The sequence below is a fragment of the Medicago sativa genome, chromosome 5, assembly GCF_051527215.1.
Source record: "Medicago sativa cultivar Bolivia chromosome 5, Bolivia_mono, whole genome shotgun sequence".
Lineage (NCBI taxonomy): Eukaryota > Viridiplantae > Streptophyta > Magnoliopsida > Fabales > Fabaceae > Medicago > Medicago sativa.
Window position 1 is genome coordinate 53,701,533 of NC_140753.1, and position 13,786 is coordinate 53,715,318.

At 34.2% G+C, this 13,786-nt stretch overlaps 1 protein-coding gene across 5 annotated transcripts; it reads left to right on the plus strand.

The window, feature by feature from the left end:
- The first annotated feature begins 129 nt into the window (after positions 1-129).
- LOC146923017 (DNA mismatch repair protein MutS, type 2) lies at positions 130-12,898 on the plus strand. Of its 5 annotated transcripts, XM_085715768.1 has the most exons (22): positions 130-375; positions 1,018-1,146; positions 1,244-1,411; positions 1,988-2,071; positions 2,347-2,397; positions 2,823-2,879; positions 2,960-3,042; positions 3,130-3,250; positions 3,538-3,597; positions 4,074-4,313; positions 4,592-4,745; positions 6,239-6,366; positions 6,668-6,715; positions 6,803-6,933; positions 7,695-7,777; positions 8,921-9,024; positions 9,149-9,219; positions 9,841-10,145; positions 10,578-10,768; positions 11,600-12,201; positions 12,351-12,434; positions 12,622-12,898. In XM_085715768.1, exons 1-19 carry the CDS (start codon positions 157-159, stop codon positions 10,730-10,732), a joined length of 2,391 nt encoding a protein of 796 aa, XP_085571894.1. In that variant the 5' UTR covers positions 130-156; the 3' UTR covers positions 10,733-10,768; positions 11,600-12,201; positions 12,351-12,434; positions 12,622-12,898. The 5 variants fall into 5 exon arrangements, with proteins under 5 accessions (XP_085571894.1, XP_085571893.1, XP_085571892.1 ...); XM_085715767.1 differs by lacking the exon at positions 11,600-12,201 and having other exon boundaries at positions 10,578-10,803; XM_085715766.1 differs by lacking the exon at positions 11,600-12,201.
- The last annotated feature ends 888 nt before the right edge of the window (positions 12,899-13,786 follow it).

Sequence of the window (13,786 nt, forward strand, 5' to 3'; positions counted from 1 at the left end):
AACAACCCTTTCCCCTTATACTATCGTTTTATTATTTCTTATTAATTATCTGGATGTTTACTCTCCCTCCATCCAGTCACTCACTCACTTTCTGCTGATATATTAACCACCATAACCATAATTTTGTGCAATTTCCAGAACCAATAAAAAATAAAAATGTTATCATCTTGCAATTGCAATACAATCATATTCTCTTTCCCCATTAACAAACTGTTATTGAAGCATAGACAGCTGAAACTGAAACTGAAACAAAGACAAACCGTGTTGGTTGCAGCTTCCATTCATCACGACAGCCTCAGAGTTCTCGAATGGGATAAACTCTCCGATTTGGTCTCTTCCTTTGCTACCACTTCCTTGGGTCGTCATGCCCTCAAGGTATTGGATAACATGTTAGTTAGAACTAATCAATCATACTAGTTTTCATATCTATAGTTTTTGGTTTCTGGGGAATTCAGAGTTCGAACCCGCTCCAGTATATTATTAAATTTGCATGCAGCCCTTTACGTCTGAGTTATACTTACGAGACAAGTTTTGATATTATATTTTAAAGATTAACAGAACAATTTTATATACTTAGGCCTTGTTTGGATAAACAGATTAATTAAGAGTTTATTATAGCATAAACACTTATCATATAAATGCTTATGTATAAGCTATTTCTTTAATAAAAGATCAAATCAAATTGCTTTCATATGAGCTATAAGTTGTTTCCATAAACTATCTTGTAGAGCTTATGGAAATGTACAACTTATGAACATTTCATAAGCTCTCTCAAACACTTTCATAAGTGCTTATGTCAGTAGATAAGCTCAAATAAGTCGATTCAAACAGGCCCCTCAGACTATTTATTAGTACCTTTGTGGTACTTTAGTAAGGACTAAGTAGAAGAGAAACTAGTTCCCTTTCCTATTGGCCACTAGGTCCTATTGGCCACTAGGTCAATAGGAAAAAGAAGAAGTAGCTTAATGGATTGAATTAAGGATTTATAATTTTATATTGTGGGTGTTCATGGAACAGGATCAACTATGGTCCCAGAATCAAACTTACGAAGAAAGTCTCAAACTTCTTGAAGAAACCAATGCTGCAGTTGAAATGCACAAACATGGCTCTTGCAGGTTGCAATTTGGACATATTGATGCTATAATGGTTGGTAACTAGTGTATAAAAATGGGTTCTTTTTTATGATATCAGATAATATTCCTGTTTGCTTTGATGCCAAGTTGTTGATTTATGGTTTCTGTAGGTGCAAACTGCAATTCAAAGTGCACGGAGAACCATACTGGTAACTGGCTATGAGGCAAATGCTGTTTTGGCTCTTCTTCAGACTGCTGACACCTTGCAGGGTGACTTAAAAGCTACAATTAAGCAAGACAAAGATTGGTATAGTCGTTTCATGCCTCTTACAGAAGTGGTAATTAATGCAATGAGATTTTGAATACATGTCATATGATTAGTACTTCCATTTCGATTATGCTCAGTGGTAGTTGTGAAGAGGTTTTTTTTTTTTTTTTTTAATCTTTCAAACATTTAATAGTTTCCAAGATTAAATTAGGATTTAGGAAAGTCTGAAACCACAATCTGGGCTGCGATATCAAGAGTTGTGATGTCTCCGTGTCTACGACTCAGACCACATTTGATTGCACATATCAACAATACTAAGAATCGTGGCACGAGTGCAATTTTAAATCTTGAATAGAACAGCATTTTTGTATAAATTCCAGAAAGTAAGAAATAAAGTGGAAAAAAATTAACATTTTTGTTAATTATTAGTCTAAGTTGTTTGCTAAGACCAAACCGGACACCCATAACATGGTGAACCACGGTTCAGATCATCGTTGGGAGAGGTACTCATATTTAGTGTTCAACTGTGCCTCAAATAGGATTGCCTCCAATAGATACCTGTTGAAAACCAAAATTAGAAAAAGAAAAACCAACCCTAATTTTCTCCGTGTCTGATACTTTTTTCACCTTATAAACATATTTGCAGATAATGGATTTTGTCATCAATCGATCTTTAGTTAAAGAGATAGAACAAGTTATTGATGAAGATGGCTCGATCAAGGACTCTGCGGTTTGTTCCATATCTCGTACTAGTTTCCTTTTTCTAATCCTGCATTGTGACAGCTATTACCTGTTGGTTTTCTTTGATTTGAGTTGGCATTGCATGGCATTTGTTGCATCTTGGTTCTTTTTAATATTCCTCATTACATAGTATTTGCTAAGAGAAAAATCTTCAAAGATGCATCTATCCTTTATTACTGCCAATCTGCCATATATCTAGCTTACTGTCAATTGCTTCTCTTATTGCAAACAACTGTATAACTAAAACTTACATCCTTGTTATAGAGTTCGGAGCTTAGAAAGTCACGTCAACAAGTACAAGTGCTTGAGAGAAAGGTAACTCCTGTTTACTTTACCATAATTGTAATGTGGTTTCTGGAGATACATAGTGATGATCAGACACACTGGTTAAAGTTGTAATTTCAGTTTTTGAGTTTCACATGAACCAACTAAAAAGCTTAACCTTTTATATGAAGACAAATGAATGGTTTTACAATATATAACACGTCTCCTCAAGAACCCTTTGGGCGTGAATCTTATAACATGTACAATACAATGACTACCTAATCTTTTACTCAAACTCAACTTCTTATTAGTGGGGGTGGCAAGGATCAACCTCTAAGAAGTAAGACCACTTGGTCATACGACATGTCATCCCAAAACGTTAGGCTTTTAGGCAAAATCACATGAATGATTTTATATTATATCTCTAACAGAGTTCATTTTATACTTATTTTGGTTTATTTGTTTTCTTTGTTTAGGTACAACAATTAATGGAAAGCTTAATCAGAAGTGAAAGGAGTGAAACATCAATTCTCGTAAGATACGCTTTACTGTACATGCATTTCCCCCCGGACATTTCTTTCTTTCCCTATTGATTTTGTTAGAATTCAAACAGGAAGTGAATAACATTGATGGCAGGTGGTGCATAAGAACTGATTCTGGACAGAAAACAAGTTTTAAGGGTCTATTGTTGTCCAGGTTTATAGAATTTCTCAACATAGCTTTGATTATTCATTGATGGCATAAACTTCCATCGCTTATGTATAGCAATTTTTTTGGTAGTAGTTCAGGAGTTGGAAGTACTATCGAGCCACTTTCTGCTGTTCCCTTAAATGATGAGTTGCAGCGAGCAAGAAGTTTGGTAGCAAAGGCTGAGGCAGATGTGCTGTTGGCATTAACCAGAAAGGTTACAACTTAAAGGCATAATCTGACATTTTGTCTTTGAATTAACAAAATAATAATTTATACTGAATAATACATCAATGATTGAGCTTAGCTATGATTTGTGGGATGTCCTATCTGACTAAAGAGTACATTAAAATGAGCCTAATTCTAGGGATATAGTTTGTATCTGTCATAAAAGTTAGAACTTTTCCTAAAATAGCTAATCGACTACACAAGGTCTTCCAACATCATTCTTTCCGTGTTTTTTGTATTCTCTTTCTCTTATGTTATTTCATAATTTGTGTGCAGATTCAGCTGGACGTTGATGATATTGAAAAGATACTAGACAGTTTGGTTCAACTAGATGTGGTAAATAAGTTGTAATGTTTTTTTTTTTTAGGGAAGTGGTTCATCAATGTCTTGTTTCCTTTCTCTGTTTTACCTCTTTATGTACTTGTTCACTTGTGAGATTTGATCTTGAAGTTTATTGGATCTCTTTTTAATGTACATCATCTCCTTGAGAGTTGTGATGGGTGGTATTTTTTACAGCTGCTTTGGTTGACTGTTTTCATTTCATGTATCAAATCTCATTTATAAATCAAGTTATCTCGTGTCATTACTGTAAGAGAAATTTCTTTTTGTTGTAATTCAGTCAAATCGGCCTGTAGGCTGTAGCTCGTAAAAATTAAAATTTGATTGGGGTTGATTAGAACATACTAAACCACATTTAGTTATGACAATATAAAATTAAAATTTTCTGCGCATGTTGGCAGTTTCTACTTTTGAAAAAATCGTAAACACATGCTTTATGTGCGAAAGATAATAATGTTTTTCATATTATGCAGATTAATGCCCGTGCTACCTATGGTCTTTCATTTGGAGGATCAAATCCCAATATATTTCTTCCTGATAGGAATAGCTCTTCTACTGCTGAATCCTTAACAAGGAATGACACTTTGAATGGACCATTACCTGAAAATAGGGAATGGATATTGTATCTTCCCAAAGCTTATCATCCTTTATTGCTCCAGAGCCATAGGGCAAATTTAAAGAAGGTTAAAGAGGATGTCAATATTGCTACTTCAGTTAAGTCACAAATAACACAAGCCTACCATTTATTCTCTATTCCCTTCCTTGTTTTCCCCTTTTCTCTCTCTTTTTATTATTCACTTGGGAAAACATCAGGAAATAACTGAATGAGATGAATATATAATCAAGAGGAGAAACATAATAGGAAAATGTTTTTATGTTTTAGATATTTGATATTATCAGTGACTTTAAGACTGTCTAGTACTTATCATTATCTGAGTATCGTTTTAGACTCTTTAATCTAGACTCATAATAAAGCACTTCTGGTTGCCAGGTTTCTGCACTGGACAAAGCCCAACCACAGCCAGTACCAGTTGACTTTTTGGTATCTAATAAAACTCGTGTTATAGTTATAACTGGCCCCAATACTGGCGGTAAAACGATATGTTTGAAGACTGTAGGATTGGCTGCTATGATGGCAAAATCAGGTGTTCAATGTTTCCTATCTCTCTCTCTCAATGTCTACCTTTATTACATGCTAATAAATAGAATTGATGCTATATTCTATCAAGTTTAAGTTCATTTTGTTTGATTTATTATCATGATGAGCCTCTTGATATTTAACCTTTCTGACTGGAGATATGAATTGAATATTTTTTCATTAAACTGATCCATGCTCTTAGTCACGGGTGTGAGGGGTGTTAGAAATATTTGTTGTCTTCGTCACAACCACCTTGGGCTTCCGTCATTGCATTCTTTAGCACTTTCATTGTAATGGGTGTGAAAGGGTGTTTTGAGACCACATCGACTAGAGATATGATCAAAGTAGTTCTAATTTGTTAATCATGTTGCGTGTGTGGTGAATTCGTAGTGCGCAGAAGACATTGCTGCAGTGCTAAATGCAAAAGCGCGGTGAAAATTGAGAGCGGCATTTGCTGCTGCGTTTTTTTCTGGAATTGCAGCCAGAACGAGGGCCTTATCGCATGAACCCATCAACTCCAGGCATCACCTGGTGTTTTCTGTCCACGACTTGGTGTTTCCCGGCCGTGAACTAGAAGTTTTTGGCCATGACATAGTTTTTCTGGCCATAACTTGAGCGAATCACCAGCAGTGAGGAAATAGAAGGAAAGAGCACGAAGATGAAATGAGGAAGGAGGAAAAACAAGTTTTAATGTGGCAGCTGTTCTGTTTTAATAGGCAGGGAACCTCTTAAATTTAGGGTCTGCTGTATTGCGCTTTTAATAAGCTCCATGGTGAACCTTACCTTATATTTTTATACTTTCTACACACACCTCCCTTTTAATTATTATTAACATATTAAAGTACTTCTGACCTCACCTCTTCTCCCCTTTATTTTCCTTTTTCTCGCCTCGCTTCCTTATCCTCCTCTTGCAATAACGGCTATCCTGCTATCCTCTTACCGCTATCCCAATTTTAGGATCGGGAGCGCTGTGTTACTATTCCGAGACTAATAACATAGATTCTTATAAGTTATGGACAACATCACTTGATTTAGTTTTTGGGGTGGAGTTAAGCCTAGCACAATAGTTAGATGGTATCAGAGCCTTTTCTAGCTCTGTTATTGGGCCACATCCATTTATCCACGCTCCACCTGTCTAGTCCTGAGTGTGGGTGGTGTGTGTTGGAAACCCATGTGACCTTCATTGTGATCACCACGGGCTGCCTTCACTGTGTTGAGCATGGGAGGGTTTGTTAAAATCCCACATTGACCAGAGATATGAACAAAATAGCCTCTATAAGATTTGGATAATCCTTGCCCCATGAGCTGGCTTTTGATGTTGAGTTAGGTCATCCTCTGAAATACTAACCTTTTAATTATGATAAAATCTTCATTCTTTTAATCCACCATTGTCATTCATGAATATTCTATGCGGCCAAACATATGCAGCATATATTTTTCCTGCTTACTTGTGTTTAAATACTCATAGGATATTTATGCTCTGAACCTGTCATGACGCAGGTCTCTATGTTCTTGCTTCTGAATCTGTGCAAATTCCTTGGTTTGATTCTGTTTTTGCTGACATTGGTGATGAGCAGTCCTTATCACAGTCGCTGTCTACGTTCTCTGGCCACTTGAAACAGATCAGTGTAAGGAAATTTGTTGTCATTGTGTAAAATATAACTTAATGCTGAAGGCACCTTTTCTTAATTTTTTTTTTTTTTTTTGCATTTCTCAATATTTCATACTTTTTTTTGACTGGATCAATATTTTATAATTCAAGACATTATAGTGCGTCAGGGAAATTGAGTGACTTGTAAACATGTCAGTTGAGCTTGATTAGTATTTTAATTGCTGATTGTTACAGCTTACACTCATGATCAACACATAATATTATTTTATTATGTCTCAACTAAATAAGTTTTTTTTTGCTTTTAATTTGTCTTGCAGAATATTAAATTACAATCAACAAGGCAGTCACTGGTGCTACTAGATGAGGCATGTATTGCGTGAGTTTATTTAACTGTTCAAATATGTAATTTCATGCAAGTGTATGACGGATAGAGAAATGTTTGCAATTGTTAGGTTGGAGCAGGAACAAACCCCCTTGAAGGAGCAGCACTAGGAATGTCATTATTGGAATCTCTTGCTCATGACGGTTGTTTATTGACTATAGCAACGACTCATCACGGTGAACTGAAAACCCTGAAATACAGGTAGTCAATACAAATGATGAAGACAAAAAACAATGATTTGGCATATCTTTTAACTAACAATATCTGCACTTGTAAAAGAAAAAGGGTAAACAGTAGAAAAGAAGTGGAAGGAAAATTATCAAAAACAAAACTTTTTGTAGCCAAATTTGTTTTACTACCTTTTAAAGGACACGGTTATTTTTCATAAATGGGAGCCTGATTCTGAATGCATCTGTTAGAGTCGCTATAGCAATAGACACAACTGTTGCACCGACACTTTTGATCGAAGGCGTGTCTGATGTCCGGAGACATCACCATCACATGTGATTACATTCAATGAATTAATTTCTTAAAATATTAATAGTGTCGACGTGTCTTGTTGTGCCTTTATGGTGCCCATAATGGCACCTCCCAATTCTAAATTATACTCTACTCTGACAGCTACTCAAATAAAGTTGTTTTGTACATTATTATTTTTTGTAGTTTAGACATGATCTGTTGTTGCTGCGGAACCTTTTATGCTATATCAACAAATAAGAAAAAATGTCATTAAATTAACAAAGAAATTTAACTTGTAATAGAGGTTTTTTCTTTTTATAAACCGGTAGTTCAGTGTAATTTAAAACTTTACAATATCAATGGATCATAATTAAATCCATTGCTTTGATATGTGTGTTCTGTGTATCTTTTCTTTCGTTTATTTTCTTTCAAAGCGTTACATGGATATGTTTTGTTTTCTGTTACCTCAAGTTTTGCTTACATGGGTTTCATTTCATGAGCAGTAATGAGGCCTTTGAAAATGCATGTATGGAGTTTGACGAAGTGAATTTGAAGCCAACTTACAAGGTTCTATGGGGCATACCTGGTAAGCACTCTAACTCATGAATATACTAATCATCACAAGATTTTTGATACGCTTTTTCTTGCTTTTAAATTTTATGTTTTTGCTATGCTGTTTTTTTTTACCGTCCTCCCTGATTTGCCGATGTGTTCATCCTTCTCTTAAGCAAAGATTGGTATGCAAAGGCATCACTGATAACTGAGATCTCACCTAGGCTGGCACCTAAGCTAACACCAATCATTTTCAGAATACCAATGATTATTTTTATTATTAAAAAAGAAAAATAAGAAAGAATACAAAAGAAAGACAAGGTGGGACATAGACCAACCTAAGCTAACACCAATCATTTTCAGAATACCAATGATTATTTTTATTATTAAAAAAGAAAAATAAGAAAGAATACAAAAGAAAGACAAGGTGGGACATAGACCAAAGCCCTTGTAGAAGCATTATTTGAACCTATAATTAGGTAAACCTACTTATTCCTATAAAAATTGTAAGTAATGAATGAAGGAATAGTATTCTACCAAAGAAAACTGAAATTAAAAGGCCATGGGTGGTAAGCTTATCTGCATAATTATTGCCCTCCCATAAAATGAGAGAATATAACAATCCCTTTCTTTGGCTATGTATAAACCGTACTTCTATTTCTAATTGCCTAGGAACGATTCTAAAAGAGTTGAAAGGCAAGATAACTGATTGAGAATCACACTCCGAAGAGAGCTTGTTCCAACCATTTTTGTAAGCCAATTCAATAGAAGTTATAGCACCAATAAGCTTATCATGAAGGGCAAAAGTGATGCCAAGATTGACATCAAAACAACCTCGGGTTGCCACACCCAAATCTCTGAAAATACCATCACAGACAACAAAGCTAGGAGAGCCTCTCGCAGCACCATCAATGTTGCTTTTAATCCAATGCAAATTGGAGGGTAACAATCAAATTCCCACATCAAACAGAAAAAATGACCACACTGTTTTTCGTTGTCGAATCTGATCCATCTTTACAATGCCTAAATAGCCCAAATACTATTAATGACTGCTGCAACTATCACTACCTTTGTTTGCGTGGTGCCTATCGCAGATTGACAGCATAACTTGATTGAGAATCAAATATAATACATACTGCATAATGGACATAATTAAGTCATGAAATTTTCATTGTAGGGCGCTCAAATGCTATTAATATAGCCGAGAGACTTGGACTGCCCTCTGTTGTTATAGATGCTGCTCGGAAGCTATATGGTTCTTCTAGCGCGGAGATTGATGAGGTATTTTTAATATATCATAATTGTTTTTATTACTTAACTGTTGTGTACTATAACTTCTTAAATATACATTTCAATACATCACAATTTTTTCAGCATCCTTTGACGTTGTTTACTTTTAATGTAGGTAATTACTGATATGGAGAAGTTAAAACAAGATTACCAACGGCTATCAACTGAAGCAGATCATTATCTAATGTGAGAGTCTTTTGATTTTTCAAAAATTAAATTTATCGAATTACTCATCCCCCGTATCTGTGCATTTCTGTAAAATTTGATGTGGTGCCATTACTTGATGATGACAAGGACACTTCTGTATTTAACAGAGATGTGATAAGCTCATTCAATTGCTATTGCATTCAAGTAAAACTGGATCATGCCATCATATCTGCATCTTTTTTTTTTTTTTTATTCTTGATAATTGGTATATTTTTTTTCGTTTGTTATTATTGTTTGAATGACCAATGCCTGCAACAAGACTGCACCTTGCTAAATGTTTTGCACTGTTTCTTTCTATGCAGTGAATAACATTTTTAATTTGGGAGGGTTCATTTATAAGAACATTGAGCCATAGATATATATTGTGACCAAATGATCGGTAACACAATTGTATGTTCTTCTAATTACCCTAGTGAAATCCACTCCTAAACAAAATTTCATTCTGAAACACGATCATGTTAAACGGATTCAGATACTACAGTTCTCCTTTTGATTGGCTGTTAATAATCATTGCTTGCTTGCATATAATTGTGTACAAATTGTACCATACTTGATGGAATATTTGTAAATTTTTAGAGTTTTTTATGTTTGTAATTGTAGGCAATCCAGAGGACTTCACGATAGTCTATTGAAAACCAGAAGGAAGATCGCTGAACATAGTACAAGTCTAAGACTTAAAAAACTGAGAGATGTATCCGAGGCTGCAGCAATGTCAAGATCCATTCTTCACAAGAAGGTCAGGGAGCTTGATGCATCAGCTAAGAAAACCTTACAGCACGGCAAAGCCATTAAGAGCTCTCGTGTATCAACAACAAACAACCTCCATACTGCAGCAGATAATAAAGAACCTACTAGTACAAATAAAAGTCCATCTGATGTTAAAAAAATTGACAAATCATCAACAGGTATAATGCAAGATAATGAATGAGAAAATAACAGGAAACTAGAGTATACTGCCAGATAAATGACACAAGAAGAAAATAATGAAAAGCTAAAATGTTTTAGAATTTACTTTCCGTTTATTGATAGTATAAATAGACATTCAATTATATCTCACCAGGTAGATATTTGTGCAAGTATTTTATAAAATAATATTATGGCAAGAAACAATGGTGACATGTAATTGGAAATCTGTCTAAAAAAATTTGTACTATTCGTAGATACTTGTTAAACTCTTATTATGATATAATAACATTGCTTCCATGTTTTATTTTGTGCATATAATTAAGTGTGCAGCCCTAATTACTTTTCACATGGTGGCTGTGCTCGTGTTTTATATTTAGGAATTAAACCGTGAGAATATGTATGCAGTTCTCATTCACCTGTTAATCTTGCAGATAGGTCTGCAGTCCCGAAGGTTGGTGATACAGTATATGTCTCTTCCCTTGGGAAAAAAGTGACAGTTTTAAAAGTGGACTCACCAAAAGGAGAAATATTAGTTCAAGCTGGAATCATGAAGCTGAAGCTGAAAGTAACTGACATTCAGAGATAGTAGAAATTAGCAAGTCATGGACATAACCATAAATGAGTAAGTATTTTATTTATGCAATAATAATCTGTTGCGTCTTTTTTTTTTTTTCAATACCAACTATAGCAACACAATGATCATATAAATCGTAACCGTCAGAATTAAAAAGTAGAGTTTTTTAGTTTGTTTTTTTAGAAATCAGTGCATTGTATTATGCAACTAATTATATATGGTCATTGCCACACCCCTTCAATTCCCTCTATAAACTTCGAAACACTTTTCCTAAATTGTTTCATCATCATGAAAACTTAGATATAGACTTCAGATTCAAACACTACATGTTTGTAATCCGATCAAATATACCAATAGTTGTTGCGCTAATTGTGCAGGTACACTTTTCTTCATGATTTATTTGAAATAATACAAATGTGTTCGAGTGGGTGTTGTCAAATATGATTTTGAATTTAGTTGAGTTTATGAGATTGATTTAATTACATGAGTTTGATTGTTGAAGTAAAGTGATTTTGTTCAAATGTTTTTACTCTAAAAGGAAGTTTGATGTAAAAATATAAATCTTGCAACCTATCGTACATACTAATTTTTATCACTTACAGTAAAACTGAGGTTTGGAGACAAACAAATCTATGGGAACACCCAAACATGTCATTTAATGATCAAAATCAAGTTTTTAATTTAAACTCACATTAGCCTCTCACAAGCGTGCATTTATACTTGCACTAAATAGGGTGATTATTATATGTGATTTTGGTAATTTTAATTCTATGTATTTACGACTCTTCTTATATATAATGTTCTTCTCTTGTATGTAACTTAGAAATCCGAATCCGTAACATGTCTTTTATCTCTTTTCCTTCTCAACATGGTGTCTAGAGCTTGACAAGAGGAAAACTAAGATACATGAGATTCTGACATCAAAATTTGGCTTAGGGGACAATGAATACTAATACCATCTCACCATTGAAATTGATTTCAAGTCTGTAGCAGATAGTTCTCAAAGGGAAAAGGTTGATGCCTACCTTTTTATCACCAATCTGCTAATTCTTCCTTTAAGTAGAGCAGATCACTCCTATTGCTACACTTACTATAAGCGACTGGCCTTTTTCATGCTGGCTTTGTATGGGTTCCCACACTTTGAATTATGTATACCTTGCTACTTGTACCGGTTAAATTATCTTCTGAAGTAGACATGCCTCCTACCCCGTATTGATTCCTTTTCCTCGGTCTCTTAAATTGGGGAGCATGGTTTTTGTTAGGCTGGGAAAATTTCTGACATTAGTGCAACCATTGCTTAAATTTGGACACACTGTTGATAAGTTTATGTCTCGCATGACTTCTCTCCTTGCCATTGTTGCACATATTGCGCCACTTGCTTCCTATGCTTGCTCTCCACCTCACTTGTTAATTCTCACTCAAAGAATATATTTGTAACAAGTTAAAAGATTAGTAAGCTTTAGCTTGAGCGAAGCATTCAGGTATAAGAAACATATCGTATGTTATCTTAATACTATCTTGAGTTTATTGTAGGCAATTATGTTACTCGGATAAAGTATAAAAAGAGTTGTATTTATGACTCTAAAAATATCTGTAACATGCCCTTATATTGTTCTTTTCTCCCTGTCAGAATTGATTGAAGAAATTTATGTGCATCTGATGGTGCTTGGTGCTTGCTTCGTGGAAAGAACAATTAAACATATTCAGAAACATGGTAAGTAAACAAAGTTTCAGAAACATGGAAAGTAAACAAAGTTTCAAGTACTTTCCTCTCTATTTGCTTTCACTTTATCGAGACATGAACCTTCCTTTAAGACTTTGTTAGGTGCCCTTTATTTTTGGTCCACTATTGATCATATTAATACTCAACTGCACTAATTTGTTTGTATTGTCCACTATAGGCTTTTAGCATGGTTGGTCGTAGAATATTTCTTCACTCTCTTCAAGAAAACACTATTGGCCTTCCATCTACTGCTTAGGATCTTTTGGCCGGACATTTTGAGGGGTCAAATATAAAGTGTGTTGTGTCTTTTGTGTGAATAATATTATATATACATTGTCAGTGTAAAGATTGTTAACACTGTCAATCAGTCATATTCGTCTGATCATTAACAATGTTTGATTTTGATCATAACTATTTTAAATCCGTATATATGATTTATTGTGATTTGCTGGCAATTAGTGTTCAAACATGCCTTATTTTGTGTAGATTTATGCACATATTGTATAACAGAAGAAAAAAAAAAATCATGAACTCATATTAGGATTTAGCATTTGCAAAGTAAAGCTTGGAGACGTCATAGCTTTCACCCTAAATAAAGAAGCTAGCTCTACCATGATTGTAATCACCCTAGAAAGGAAATAAATATTGTTTATAACTTTAGTGCTATGGCATATGCCATATAGCAGCCATAATGGGGTTGAGGTTTAAAAAGCTGAGAATAAAATGATAAAGGTGGAACTTGATTACGTACTTGAATTTATTATAAAATAATGCTAACAAAATTAACAATGTCTGTTGAATTCAAAACTTCCACCAAGTTGGTGGATCATTACTGCTAAAGCACTAGTAATGGGTAGATGAAAGAAAAACATCTATTAGAAAGAGAGAAAAGGCCACAAAGAGAGATTCAACTGAATAAGTCATTGTGTTATGACACCTGATAACCTCATTTTACATTTTTAAGGTTGATAATTGTTTAGTTGTACATAATATTTGATTTTTCAGTATGGTTTTTTAATTTAAATAACATTTACAATCACCTCTTTTCTTGGAGCCAATGTAATTGAAAGAGGAAGAGAAAATTAACTTTCCTTTAAGTTATGATTAACAGATTATTTACAAATTAGCTGTAAAACACAAACTTACAAAACTAATTGCAAGAAATATAAGAATCATATTTTCTTTTGAATTTATATAATGTTTTTGACTTTGCTTCCTATGAAATATCACACATGACAAAATGTTGGCAGTGGCACTACTAGAATATGCTTTTGAAGTACTACGAATGTACTTTGTGGCTTTGTGCTTGTCCACGCATGCGCAGATTCAACCAACTTTTAGAA